This window comes from Ovis canadensis, chromosome 11 (assembly GCF_042477335.2).
Source record: "Ovis canadensis isolate MfBH-ARS-UI-01 breed Bighorn chromosome 11, ARS-UI_OviCan_v2, whole genome shotgun sequence".
Classification (NCBI taxonomy): Eukaryota; Metazoa; Chordata; class Mammalia; order Artiodactyla; family Bovidae; genus Ovis; species Ovis canadensis.
Genome location: NC_091255.1, coordinates 31,830,055 through 31,844,995, shown reverse-complemented (window position 1 = coordinate 31,844,995; position 14,941 = coordinate 31,830,055). Strand labels below are relative to the sequence as shown.

The window sequence follows — 14,941 nt, the reverse complement described above, 5'->3', positions numbered from 1 at the left end:
TTTTGGTCAGTTTTAGGTTTATAGAAAAATTGAACAGAAAGTACAGAGAGTTCCCGTCTACTTCTTCAACTCTCAGTTTTCCCTATTAATAACATCTTTCATTAGTATAGTACATTAGTTATAGTTAATGAGCCAGTACAGGTACATTTATTAATACTAAAGTCTGCAGCTTACACTTGGGTTCACTTTTATTATTATACACTCTGTGAGTTTGAACAACTGTATAGTGACATGTGTCTACCATTACAGGATCACAGAATGTTTTCACTGCCCTAAAAATAATACCCTGTGCTTTGCGGTTCACCTCTTTATCCCTCTGCCCTCCCCCAAGCCTCTGTCAGTCACTGATATTTTTAACTGTCTCTCTAGTTTTGACTTTTCCAGAATGTCATATAATTGGAACCCTACTGTGTGTAGCCTTTTCATGTTGCCTTCTTTCATTTAGCACTTAGAGGGATTTTTGTGACTTGATAGCTCTTTTTGTTTATTGATGAGTAGTATTCCAGTGTATCGATGTACCGCAGTTTATCCATTCCCCTGTTGAAGGACATCTTGGTTATGTCCAGGTTTTGACTATCAAATGCTGGAAGCATTTGTGTGTACGTTTTTTTGTGGACATAAGTTCTCAACTCATTTGGATAGCTACTTAGGAGTGTGATTGCTGGGTTGTGTGGTTAGGGTATATATAGTTTTGGAATAACCTGTCAAACTGTCTTCCAAAGTGGCTGTACCATTTGGCATTCCCATCTATTGCTGTGGATCCTTTTAAGCATTTGGTCTTGTCAGTGTTCTGGATTTTGCTCTTTCTAATAGTTCTGCAGAATCCTATTTGCGTTAGGCTTTGTTTTAACTTGCAGTTCCCTAATGACAGATGATGTACAGGATCTTTTCATATGCTTATTTGCTTTCTGTGTATTTTTGGTGAGATGTCTGTTTAGATCTTTTGCCCATTCTTAAATTGGATTGTTTTCTTATTGTTGTTGTTGTTCTTTTGACTGTGCTGAGTCTTAGTTGTGGCATGCAGAGTCTTCAGTCTTCCTTGTGGCTGTCAGAATATTTTAGTTGTGGCCTGTGGGATCTAATTCCCTGGCCAGGAATCGAACCTAAGCTTCCCTGCATTGGAAGCTTGCCATCTTAGTCACTGGACCACCAGGGAAGTCCCTATTGTTGAGTTTTTAGAGCTCACATATTTTGGATACCAGTCCTTTATCAGATACGTGTTTTACAAATATTTTCTCTCAATCTGTAGTTTTTATTTTCTTAGTGTCTTTCACAGAGCAGAAGTTTTTAAAAATCAATGAAATCTAAGAACTTCATCAACTTTTTTTTATGGATTGTGCTTTCTGTGTTGTATCTGAGAAGGCATGGCTAAACACGTTACCTAGATTTTCTTCTCTGTCGTCTCCTAGGAGTTGTAGAGTTTTACATTTTGCATGTAAGTCTGTAGTCCATTTAGAGTGAATTTCTGTGAAAGGTGTAATGTCTGTGTATAGACTCATTGTTTTGCATGTGGGTGTCCAGTTTTTGACACCATTTGCTGAAAAGACTCTGCTTTCTCCTTTAAACTGCCTTTGCTCCTTTGTCAGAAATCAACTGACTGTATTTGTGAAGGTGTGTTTCTGGGTTCTCTGTTTCGTTTCGTTGATCTACTTGTTTATTCTCTGGCCAGTACCACGCTATCTTGATTACTATGTGTGTGTGTGTGTTAGTTGCTTAGTCGTGTCCGACTCTGCAACCCCACAGACTGTGTAGCCCACCAGGCCCCTCTGTTCATGGGATTCTCCAGGCAAGAACACTGGAGTGGGTTGCCATTTCCTTCTCCAAAAGGAACTACAGAAAGAAAGAAAGTGAAGTCACCCAGTCGTGTCTGACTCTTTGAGACCCCCATGGACTGTAGCCTACCAGGCTCCTCCATCCCTGGAATTTTCCAGGAAAGAATATTGGAGTAGGTTGCCATTGCTAACTTTATAGCAAATCTGGAAGTCGGGTAGTGTCAGTATTGTGTAGGCTATCCTGGATGTTTCTGTTTTTTTTTTTTTTGCCTTTTCACGTAAACTTTGCAGTCAGTTTGTGTGAAGTGGTAGCTCACTTTTGATTTGCACTTCCCTAATGTTTAATGATATTTAGCATCTTTTCATATGCTTATTAGTCTGTTCAAGTCCTTTACCCATTTTTTTAAAACCAAGAAAATAAAAAAAAATTCTTTTAACTTATTTAATTTTTAATTGAAGGATAGTTGCTTTACAGAGTTTTGTTTACTGTCAAACCTCAGCAAAAAATTTTTTCAACTGTAATCACACAGAAAGCAAAATTTGCCATCTTTAAAAGTGTGATGTTTCAGTAGTGTTGAGTACATTCACGTTGTTGTGCAGTTAATCTCCAGAACTCTTCATCTTACAGAACTGAAACTCTCTACCCATTAAACAGCAACTCTCTGTTCTCCCCTCCCTCTGGCCATTGGTAACCACCTTTCTTCTTTCTGTCTCTGTGAATTTGTGTACTCTCAGTTCAGTTCAGTCGCTCAGTCGTCTCCGACTCTTTGCGACCCCATGAATCGCAGCACACCAGGCCTCCCTGTCCATCACCAGCTCCTGGAGTTCACTCAGACTCACGTCCATCGAGTCCATGATGCCATCCAGCCATCTCATCCTTGTGTACTCTAGTTACTGAATATACATGGAATCAAGAAGTATCTGTCTTTTTGTGACCTGCTTATTTCACTTAGCATTAAATCCTCAAGGTTCATCCGTGTTACAGCTCATGTCAGTTTTCTCCTTAAGGCTGAGTAATATTCAGTTGTGTATATACCATATTTTGTTTTTCATTTCATTCTTCAGTGGACATGTCTACCTTTGACCATTGTGAATATACCACTATGAATATGAGTGTACAAATACCTCTTCAAGACCCTGCTTTCGATTCTTTTGGGCATATACTCAGAAGTGGAGATGTTGGATCATGTGGTAATCTGGCAATAGCATTTTCAGTTTTCTGACGAATCACCGTGCCAACAGCTGTACCATTTTACAGTCCCACAAGGATTCCAGTTTATCTCCGTCCTTGCTAAAGCACACTACTTTTTGGTGTGTGTGTGTGTGTGTGTTTGAATAGTAGCCAACCTTATTGCCTTCAAAGCTGTATGGCATTGTGGTTTTGACTTGCATTTCCCTAATGAGTACTGGTTTTTTTATGTTCTTGTTGGCCATCTGTGTATCTTTGGAGAAAAGTGTATTCAAATCCTTTGCATATTTTTAAACTGAGTTGTCTTTTATTGTTGAGATGTAGCAGTTCTTTATATAGTCTAACCTTAATCAGATAGGTGATTTATAAATATTTTCTCCCATTTTATGGGTTGTCTTCTCACTCTCTTGATAGTGGCCTTTCAACAAAGTTTTTAATTTTGATAAAGTGTGGTTTATCTATTTTTACTTTTGTTGCTTGTTTTTTGATGTCATAGCTAAGAAATGCTTAACCAAATTAAAAGTTAAGGTTTCTTATTTATTTATTTAGATGAAAATACAGAAATCTTTTTTTTTTTAATAGTTTTAATTGCTCTGTTTAGGTCACTGATCCATTTTTGGTTAATTTATGGTGTGAAGTAAGGGTCTAATTTATTCTTTTGCATGGCTGTCTTTTCGTGGCTAATTCCCCTAACATCATTTGTTGAGATTATTCTTTCCCCATGAAATAGTCTTAATATTTTAAAAAGTCAGTTGATATATGATAAAATTACTTCTGGACTCTCAATTCTCTCTCCTGTGCGAGTACTATGTTGTTTTAATTACTGCAGCTTTGTGGTAAGTTTTTAGGTTGGGGTATGTGAGTCTTCTAACTTTGTTCTTTTTCAACATTGGTTGGTTGTCTGGGATTTTTTGGAATGCCGTATAGATTTTAGGATCGACTTTTTCTTTTCTGCCAAAAGAGTCAACTGTGATTTTGATAAGGATTGTGTTGACTCTTTAGAGGGCTTTGAGGTCTGTTTATATCCTAACAGTACTAAGTCTTTTGTTGCGAAAACACAGGATATTTTCCGTTTATTTAGGTCTTCTTTGATTTCTTTCAGAAATGTTTGTCATTTTCAGTTTGAAAGTTTTGCATTTCCTTGGTTAAATTTATTCCTAAGCTATAAATAAGGTATGTTGTTCTTTTTGATGCTATTATGAATTATTTCCTAATTTTCCAGATTGTTCATTACTAATATATATAAATACAACTGATTTTTGAGTATAAATCTTGTGTCTTCCCTCAGTGGTTTGTTGCCACACAAACTAAATTGCTATGTGTTTGGTTTTTTTTTGCTGTTTTTTCATGGACTTCTGACCTAAGTTAGTACTCTTTGCAAGTTCTTTTCTTCTGTCCCTCTTTTTCTTTCTCTGTCTTAACCCAATTGTCTTTTAATATCACTTTCTCAACTTTTCTATAACTTTTCCTTCAGTGGATCCCAAGTATTTGCTGAGAACATGCTGTGCAGTGTTTTGCTAGGTAATTTGATATGGTTTCTGTCCTGAAAAAAAACATTGAGACAAGTGTGTACAGACAACAATACAAATTGCACTTGATAGGATATGATGCAATTGATTGTTGGAGACATAATTTTCTATGCCGCTAAGAAAGAAAAACGTGAGCTAAAGTAAGATGATGGTAGATATTGATTGTGAGTTGTATCTTGACTTCAGAGATGTTAAAATATGAAAAAAATCATTGTCGGACTGATCAATTACTGTAAAATCAAGGGAGTGGCATAATTAGAATAACATACAAGACAGCTTCCACTTAACTGACTGAAACCATGTACCATATGTTCCTTTAAATGTATAATTATGTGAATTTTATTCTTTTCAGGAGCTATATATGTTGGTGAATATCTTCATTTTACAGATAAGGAAATTTTTCTCGGTTGACTTTCTTAGGCTTATACATAATAGGTGGCAGGACCAAATTCACGCTCAGGCAGTTGAGCTTAGAATAAGGTGGGACTTTTTAAAGAGTAAGTAGGTGCTGGGGAGAGAAGGAAGTAGTAGTCTAGGTACATTTTGAGACAGGGAAAGGGTAAAGACATATATGATAGAAAGACAGAAAGGCTTTTGATTTTCTTTCCTTCTAATGCTCTCCCTTTGATTTCCGTATTACTGGGTTGTACAGTTGGACTTGAAGTGTTTATTTGCTGAATGCATTGAGTAAAAGTTTCCTTTTCTCAGTAGAGTCAATAGTGCAAACGTGAACTTAGGAGCCAGGGAGGCCTTGGTTCAAATGCTGGCTTATCAGAGATTTGGCTTTGAGACCTTATTGACCAAGTTACATAATAATCTTCCGGAGCTCCTGTCTCTCATCATTAAAATGGGAATAATAATGTCTACGGGGCAGTTTCCTTGGGTTTCCTTGGGCAGTTTTTCTTATTTCCTTCAGAAACAGAAATACTGTTTCTGAAGTGCTCATCATTTGCCTCACAGTTAGGCTTAATCAGTGATATTGCCGTTGTTATTTATAATTTAAATATAATAATGACTAGTACAGGCTGACCGTTTTCTTTCTCTAAAGAGAAAATGTAATTGCTTCCCTATTTTGTGAGGCTTTTTACTCTTCTCCCCCGCTTCTGAGTGTGTGGCTTTGAGAGTACCTCTGCATGTTAGACATGGTCCTGGGTGAGAGGAGAGCTCTGCTGTTAGCACCATGGTTTCTCCTATGGGTAGCCTTCTCATTTTCTTGTTGGAATTCCTTACAGCTTGGGAGGGATGGTAGGGTTTCCTGGGTTGGCTGACTCAGGCTGGAGTCTGTCAGAGAACTGGTTGACTCAGTGTCTCTGACCTCTTTCTGCAGAGGAGGAAGCTGGATGCTGTCTATTATTATATGCGCAGTTTAGCTGCCAGCAACCCTATCCTGACTGCCAAGGAGAGTCTCATGAGCTTGTTTGAAGAGACCAAACGGAAGGTGAGTAGGGATGCAGGCAAAATCATTTCTTCCTAGAAGAATGCATTTCTGTTACTATCTCTGTGTCCTTTAGGAAATGACTAATACTGTCCTCAAGGGGTGCCATTGGTCTGTGCTATAGAGTCAGTCTCTGTGCAGAACCAAACTCATTTTTAGGAGAGCACTCCAGGGCCCTTGGGTGTACGTGTTCCACAGCATCTGGTTTACAAAATAAGTAACTTTTATGAGACAAAACAGATGATACTTTGTACTTTGGAACTATGGCTAAGTCTTTACTTTTTACAGTTCTTAGCAAACAAGCTCAGGTGAGATGAGCACTTCTCTTTATTGGCTGAATACCAGGAGAGTCTGAGCTTACATGTTTGTATGTCTTACAGGCGGAACAGATGGAAAAGAAGCAACACGAAGAACTGGAGCTGAGCCCTGACCAGTGGCGGAAAGGGAAGAAATCCACTTTCCGGCATGTAGGAGACGACACCACTCGCCTGGAGATCTGGATTCATCCATCCCATCCCCGGTCCTCCCAGGGCACCGAGTCTGGGAAGGATTCTGAGCAGGAGAATGGGCTGGGCAGCCTGAGCCCCAGCGATGTAAGTTCCTGGAAGCGATGTCATGAGCACGACTAGCTGAGTAGGCATGAGAGTCTGGTGCATGCCACCATGGAGCACTGCGCAGACGTTTCCCATTCATCTCAGGGAATCAGACCACTTCAGGCTCCCTGATGTTCTATACACGTCCTCCACCTACATTTCCTTTATCTTTACTATGCGCTTCCCTCTTTCACCACTGTGTGGCACCATAGAATTTAGTAAAAGTTTTTCTAGATGAAGATGAATTTAGGATTAACAGTTTTTTGCTGCCCTGGGTTCATAGTCATCAATATGATGCTTTAGGATTCTGGGTGGGATTTTTGAAACTAGGGAGAAGGCACAGTAGTTGGTAAATTGAGAATGGCGGGTTTATCGTGCCCTGAGAGCAAAATTTATACAGTGGATGGCGAGATGAGCTGGGACCAGGTGTTGAAAGGTCATACAATAAGTAGACTTTGGCCTTTTACCCAGAAAGTCATAGGGAGCCATTGAGTGCTTTAAATAGGGAAATGTCAGGTGTGCATTTTAGAAATAGAACTCTGGATGTTTTGTGGAAAGTTTGGAGAAGAGTAAAACTAGAAATAAGGAGAGCAGGAGTGGGCAAAAGTAATCCAAGTGAGATGTGAGAAGGAACTGAACCAGGAAATGGCTTTGTAGATGGGGAAAAGTGAAGAGTATATTAATGAGGTTGAATCCAAAGGGCTTAATTGGGCATGGGAGCTGAGGGAAGTAGCACTTAGGTTTCTGACTTGAGAACTGGGTGAACTGGTCCAGTCCCTGAGATGGAGGATAAAGGTGGAATTGGTTTTAGGAAAAATATGATGAGTTTAGTTTTGGACATGTTGGAATTTCTGTAGGACACTGACGTGCAGATACTTAGAGATTAGCAAATATTTGAAACGCGAGAGTGATCTGGGCCAGAGGTGAAGATACTTGAAAGCATCCTCTTATAGATGATACTGAAGTCATGAGAGAGAGTTGATTCAGCTACTCGAGGAAGGGGCATAATGATAAATAGGTTGAAGACCTATGAAAGAAAGGAGGTAGATGGCAGGGAAATGTCCTTGCAAATGATGAGAAAGGAGTAGGATCCAGAGCACAGGTGAAGTGGATAGAGGAAAAAAGAGATGAGAGCTCCCTCTTGTGCTTGAGGGAAAAGAGGAATGAATAATTGGGGGTGCAGGTAAGATCGTGAGTATCGTCGGAGGAAGGTGAAGGAGGGCCTTTTCATGTTGTCTATTTCCTCTTTGAAGTTGGAGGCTTGGTTGTCTGCTAAGAATGAGTCAAAGGTGGCGGGATAGGAGGACTCATCCTTCAGGGTTTAATTTAAAATTCCCATTTATCTTCCTCTGTCTTTAGCCTTCAGCTCTTTTCTGAATGACTTGGGAAGAAGTCATTGCTTATAAATGAAACTACCAGCTTCCTGTGTGCTATGGTGTGCATGGGGCCCCAGGACGTGAGGGTGCTTCAGAGGGGTTGCTACTGTGGCAGAATCCTCACTGCTGCCACTTCTAGTTTGGATGTTACCACCTCAGACCGGAAGTCTACTTGAACGGGAGACAGATTGTTCTATGGGATTAGCTCCACTGTGTGTCTTTAAAATGAAAGTAACTGACAATTTGATAAAGTAATTTATAGCATTTTTTAGGGAGTATCCCTCATTAAAGTTATAATTAATGTTTTGTAGATCTCTGTCTTCCATTAGGTGTTTTATTTATTTTTTTAAGTAATATGTTTATAAGTTCATATTTTTATTTTTTTCACTATAATTTTATTTCAGAAAGTACAATAATTCTTATAAAAATATATGAACATAAAATCAGTTTATCATCATTTTGAAATTAGTATTTTTGAAATTCTCAGTTATAAATCCATGATACTTATAAGTTTGGTAGTTTGCAAGGGTCTCAGAGTTGCCATGAGTATCAAGGACCCATCTATGACAACTGACCTTTCGTAAAGAACTTATGATCTAGTTGGTTGTAAAAACAAGAGGCATAAGCATGAAAAAGAAAAAGAGGATTGTAAGTCAAGGGGGAAAAAGCTAATGTGTGTTGCTTATATCAAGAATTTACCGTTTGACATCATTTAATTTAGTATTAATATGCCCATATTTTAAGTTATTAAACACATTTTGAATATAATAGTAATTCTAATGACCATGTAGTTGCTTACAAGTATCTACCTGCTAAACCAATTGTGTTTTTTAATTTGGGGGGGTTGTTTTTTTAGACTTACTGAGTGGCATAGAGTTTTCCACAATGCATGGGTCATCTCTTGAGTACCCAATGAAAAGGTAAATGCTGAAAGTGTTAGTCACTCAGTTGTATGGCAACTCTGTGGACTGTAGCCTGCTAGACTCCTCTGTCCATGGAATTCTCCAGGCAAGAATACTGGAGTGGGTTGCCATGCTCTTCTCTATATATCTGATATTGTGCTGGGCTTCGGAGATGTAAAGAGGATGAAAGCATTATTCTCTCCCAGGGAATATGTGGTATAATATAGAAATTTGAGCAATGAATTAAAAGAAGTAATATGTGTATTCTCAGGCAGGATGGAGTAGGGGAAACTGCCAGAAAAGAACTCTTAGAATATCAGCAGTACTTGCACTGAGAATTAGCCAAGAATAGGTGTTCCCTCATAGGCAGGTGACAAGGGTCAGGGTGGTATTAGTCATGTGAGCAAATTTGAATTTGGTGTGGCTGCTGTGGAGGGCTGAGGGAAGATGAAGGAGGGGCCGTAGATCAAATCACTTGGCCCCTTTGGGATTTTGTTATTAATGAAACCTGTAAAGAAATAATATTGGTAATGGTGACAGAGAAATTTAGGGCTTCAAGAATAGTAAATAGACTTAAGAAAAATAAAAAGTTTAATATTCAGAAGCATTTTAAATACATAAATATTCCATGTATTAAGCTTCTATAAAAAATCAAACTAACCATTCTGTGTACATGGGGGGAAAAAGGTACTTTGTGAGTAGAAACTAACTGTAGTGAAAGGAAATTTGTTTTAGAAGCTAAAGGTCCAGCTTCTAACTTAACAAATTATGAGAATCTTATTTGTGTGAATAACCCAGGCTGTTGAAAAAGAATGTTCCTGGTTTTCCTATAAATGGGAGCAAGATGTTCTACCTGAAAATATATAAAAAGCATATATTGACTACTTGCTTTGAATATTTGACTTGAAGGAAAACCCCATCATTAGTTGTGTCTACCTCTTTGATAGCAACATGTCTGAGAATCTTACCTACCTTCCCTGGGAAAGTAAAGGAATAGCCTGATCATTCATCTGATCACAGAATTGTAAAGTGTTCTAGAAAAATCAGTTGTCTTAAAGTTTCAAATAATTCTATCAGCTTGTTCTATAAGGCTTAAAGTCATCTCAAAAATATATGATATTCAAAATCTATGAAGAAGAATTACTAGAGGCCTTTGGTAACAAACGTCAGGATCCCACAATCCTGAAGGCCAGGCTGTTCGTTATTTTTATTTTTTTATTAAATTATTTTTTTAATTATAGTATAGTTGACTTACAATGCCATATTTGTTTCTGGTGTATAGCAGAGTGATTCGGTTATACATTTTATATATATATTCTTTTTCATATTCTTTTCCATTATGGTTTCTTATAGGATATTTAATACAGTTCCCTGTGTTATACAGTTAGATCTTGTTATTTGTCCATTCTATAACCATTTGAATTTGCTGCCTCTAAACTCTCCATCCATCCCTCCCTCACCCCATTCCTCCCTTGGCAACCACAACTCTGTTCTCTATGTCTGTGAGTTTGTTTCTATTTCATAGTTAAGTTCATTTGTGTCCTATTTTAAATTCCACATGTGAGTGACATCATACATTATTTGTCTTTCTCTTTCTGACTCATCTCACTTAGTATGGTAAGTTCTAGGTCCATGCGTGTTGCTGCAATGGCATTATTTCCTTGCTTTTTATGGCTGAGTGCTACACACACACACACACACACACACACACACACACACACACACACACACACACACACACACACACACACACACACACACACACACACACACACACACACACACACACACACACACACACACACACACACACACACACACACACACACACACACACACACACTCACTCATATCTTCTTTATCCATTCATCTGTCAGCGGACTTTTAGGCTGTTTCCATGTCTTGCTATTGTAAACAGGGCTGCTGTGAACATTGGGTTGCATCTCTCTTTTCAAATTAGTTTGTCTGGATATGTGTCCAAGAATGGGATTGGTGGATCATAGGGCATGTTTTCTTATTCTGCGTGCATCTAAGAGAGGCATTTTCAGCTCCACATTGGAGCCATTACATTTTATTATATTTAGTGCATTTTAAATAATGCAAATAATATATTAATATATTTTTAGTAAAAATTTCAAATAATTACATATATATGCAGAGTAAAATGTGGTAATTTGTTTTCTGAACTATTGGTGAAGCTCTTTGTATATTTTCAGCCTCTGCATCATCCTGGAGTAATCATTTCCCTTAATTTCTTTTAAAGTTACATCTTTGGGTTCGGGCTCTTAGTTCTATACTACCAGCACAGGAGGAAGAAGCCTGCAGTTTCATAGCTCTCTGTCCAGCTAGGAAACCACACTGCCTTTTTTGCCTTTTTTCTCAGGCCCAGGTCATCTTCCCATATCCTTTTCTTTCATACAGCAGGCCCCAAGAACTCAGTTCACTCTCTGTTCCCCGGAACAGGAACATACATTAGATGAGAAGTGAGAGTTTATTCACAGACATTTGAGTAATTAGGCTTTGGAGATGCAGAGATTGAAATAAACAAAGATGATTTCTAGCCTTAAGGAGCACCCTGTCATGTGGGGAAGATAGAAACATAAATATTTGATTATATTATAATGCGGTGTGCTGTGCGAAAGGCAAGAATGAGAGGCTATGGGAACAGGAATTAAGGCACCTAAAGGGCACAGTTAAGGAAGGCTGGACTGAGGAGGCGATTTGCAGCTGAAGGATGATGTCAGGGCATTTCTACTCTTGAGGCATGAAGGCGTAGGGAGCTGCCAGTCATTCAGTGTGGCTGGAGGCTAGAATGTGAGCGTTTGCTCTTGCTGGAGATATGAGTCATCCTTTACCCCTTCTTTTTCAGTTAATACCAAGGGCTATTTACTCTACCTCCTAAACATAATTTTAATCCATCTACTTTTCTCTATTTCTACTACCACTATCCTAGTCTAAGCTATCATTCATCATTTCAGTAATCTACAGATTATTGAAAGAAGTTCTTAATGGTCTTCCCACATTTATTCCTGGTCCTCCTTAGGCCTTTCTTTTTAGACAATAACCCAAATGAGCTTCCAGGTACACATTTCTGATCATGCCACTTCCCTCTTTGACAGTCTTCAGTTATTTCTCTTCGGTCTTAGAATCGGGTCCAAACTCCTTAAAATAGTTTACTGGGCCCTCCGAGATTGGTCTCTGCTACTTCTAGCCTTATTTTATACCTCTCCACTGCCCCCACCCCCCACTTTGTTCTTGTTCTTTGGCTATACTGGCTTCTTCCTTGAAGGGCCCAACTTCTTCTCTGGCCCTTGGCTATGACACATTCTCTTTGCCTGGAGCGCTGGTCTCTCTTAATCAGCTCTACTCTGACTCATCCTTAAATTCTCAGAGTAAATATCACTTCCCTTTTCCAGGGAAGCTTTTCCTGATCCCTGAGCCTGGCTGTTTCCACCTTGTAATGCCATATTTCTAATTAAGTGATTATTTATTTATTTTTGGCTCTGCTGGGTCTTTGTTGCCTTGCAGGCTTTTCTCTAGTTGCTGCGAGTGGTGGCTACTCTGTAGCTGCCGTGCGCAGGCTTCTCGTTGAGGTGGCTTCTTTTGTTGTGGAGCACAGGCCTGTGGGCTCAGTGATTTCAGCGCCCGTGCTCTAGAGCATAGGCTCAGGAGTTGTGGACCACGGGCTAAGCTGGCTCCTTGACCTGTGGGATCTTCCCGGACCAGGGATCGCACCCACGTTTCTTGCATTGGCAAGCAGATTCTTTACCACTGAGCCACCAGGGAAGCCCTGATTAAGTAATTTTAGATGCAGTTTTTCTCTTATTGGTTGAAGTCTCTGTTGTTAGATTCAAGCCTTTGTGAGAGTGGGGTCCATATTTGGTTGCTCATTGCTTTATCCCCAGTGCCTGTGTATAGAAGATTCTACATAAATCTTAGTTGAGTATATAAAGGAGGGGAGGAAAAGTGAGGGATGAAACTGTAGAATTAGGAAGGGCCAGGTTCTTCATAAATATTGAAGAGTTTGAGTATCTAATAAGGACTTTTAAGCAGGGGAATCACATAATCAGATTATATAATGATCACTCTTTTCAATACTTTTAATGTTGAAACAGATTTGTTTTTCTTTTTTTTTAATTTGTTTTTTGTTAATTTTTTTCTGTATTTTCTAAAGGAAAAAAAATTTTTTAATTGCAGAGATAACATCAATTCACTGTATCTAAGTCAAACAAAAACAAAGTTTAAAATGAGAGTCACTTGTTTTCTTTCCTTCAGAGGCACCACTATTAACTATTTGGAAGTTCTTTCAGACAGTTTTCTAAACTTTTACAGGTGTGTGTCTATGTATACACACATGCCTGCAGACACATGAAATGTATTTTTAAGCAAAAATGGGTTTATACTACATATACCAACATACAATTTGCTTTTCTGAATTATCCACTGGACATACAGTTACTTATGCTATAAGGTAACACATGCGTTCCTAAAAATCATTGTGCTGTGCAAAATTGCACAATAAAAACCACAGAGCTGACGGGGAAAATGGGGTTAGGAGAATAACACTCAAAAGCTTCCTCAGTGACATAGTTTTAAAAAAAGATAAGAACCTAATAAAACAGTTGTTGTGTTTTCTACATGTTCATTGGTTAAGAAGTATGTAAATACTGTCTTGAAAAAGACATAAAGTTTGCTTGTAGAGTGGGTTTTGGAAGGATTGCGGCTTGCGAGTTATGGTGAAGTGATGGAAGGAGAGTTCCTTGAAATTGGACCTGCAGGTAACACCAGATGGGCTTAGGCGTGGCTCAGAATGTCAGCTCACGTGGTGAACTGCAGTAGCTGGTGAATGTTTGGGGTGTGTGTATGTGTTTTGTGTGTTCCTGTGCAGCTCTGTTCAGCTGGGTGGAGTTTTCTGTGTTTACCTGTTGTTTCTCCCGAACAAAATAAAAGTTTGTGTTAGGCTCAGACTGTTCCCTAATAAGTTGATCATGATGGAACACATTTGTGTCTTCAAAATAAGGGTTACAGCAGGACTGTGTTTCCACTTGCCCAAGAATATCTTTTCTTAGTACGTCCTTAGTATGGCTGTATGATATTTTATTATAAATAAAATGTATGCCATGTAATTATCTGTGTAATTTAAATATTTGCTCGTGTTTTACTTGCTTATCCACTCCAGTTGTCCTTTTTGAGTGATTAGCCTTGACAGAAGTTGCTCCTTTGACAACTCCTGGAGAGTTTCTAGCACAGACTGCTACAGTTGCTACGATTCAGATCCATGGATAAGAAACAGAAAATTTGGCTTCAAGTGGTTGTTAGTAATGATAGTCAGCTCCAAACTAGTTTGTTCTCTCTCTGCCAAGCGTGAGCTTTGGCTTTCTTTCTGAGTGGCTACAGGAGGTTAGCTTGTGGGTTGTTGGTTTTCAGTCTTGAGATGTGGTTTGGGTTAAACATGCAACCTGGGGAGGGACTGCCAGCCCCAGCTGTAAGTGGCATCCTCTGAAACTTGCGCCTCGCATTTAGGCTGTCTCCCTGCCAGCTAGGCCACTCCCAGTTCAGTGTCACCAGGGTTCCAAGCATTCTTTATTTACTGAATTTGCCTCTGCTGTGTCTCAGCTTCCTTTGAAAATCAGGAAAGTGTCCTATTTAGCAAATGAGCTGTTGCTGAGCATGAGTTAATCGAAGGATATGGAATGATGGCAGCAGAAATAATGTTCATACTGAAAGGCGAGAGTCTCTGTTGGAAATGCCGAGGATTTTCTGAGACCTGATTGCTCTGTTACCAACATCTCGAATGCAGTGTGGCATGTGTCCATCTGCTGGTAGAGAATGAGCAGGTGATAATGAGAGCCGTTTGTTAGATGTTTGTCTCTCAGACTTCAGTGAGTTCTGCTGTGGCATGATTTGGTTTGCCATGCTCAGCATTTTGCTCAACCCATTGTGATTGTTGTATGTACAACACCCTCAGTGCTATATGTAGAAATATGTCTTTAGACAAGTTAAATGTCATTGTATATTTGGCTAAGCTCTTGCCAGACCTTCTCTTTGGCTCCTCTGAATATTTTTGGAGGGTTAGACTAGACTGAATCTCAGTAGCTACTAATACTTGTCATTAGGCCTTTCCTTATTTGAATCTCATTATTTC

The 14,941-nt window shown here is 39.0% G+C and overlaps 1 protein-coding gene across 2 annotated transcripts in view; it reads left to right on the top strand.

Annotated features, from left to right (window-relative positions):
• SMG6 (SMG6 nonsense mediated mRNA decay factor) overlaps nucleotides 1–14,941 on the top strand; it is a 200,378-nt gene that overhangs the window by 10,350 nt on the left and 175,087 nt on the right. For both annotated transcript variants that reach the window (XM_069603023.1, XM_069603024.1), the window contains exons 7-8: nucleotides 5,818–5,928; nucleotides 6,306–6,518. In XM_069603023.1, the coding sequence (XP_069459124.1) occupies nucleotides 5,818–5,928; nucleotides 6,306–6,518 (324 nt within the window). The remainder of the gene's footprint in view (nucleotides 1–5,817; nucleotides 5,929–6,305; nucleotides 6,519–14,941) is intronic.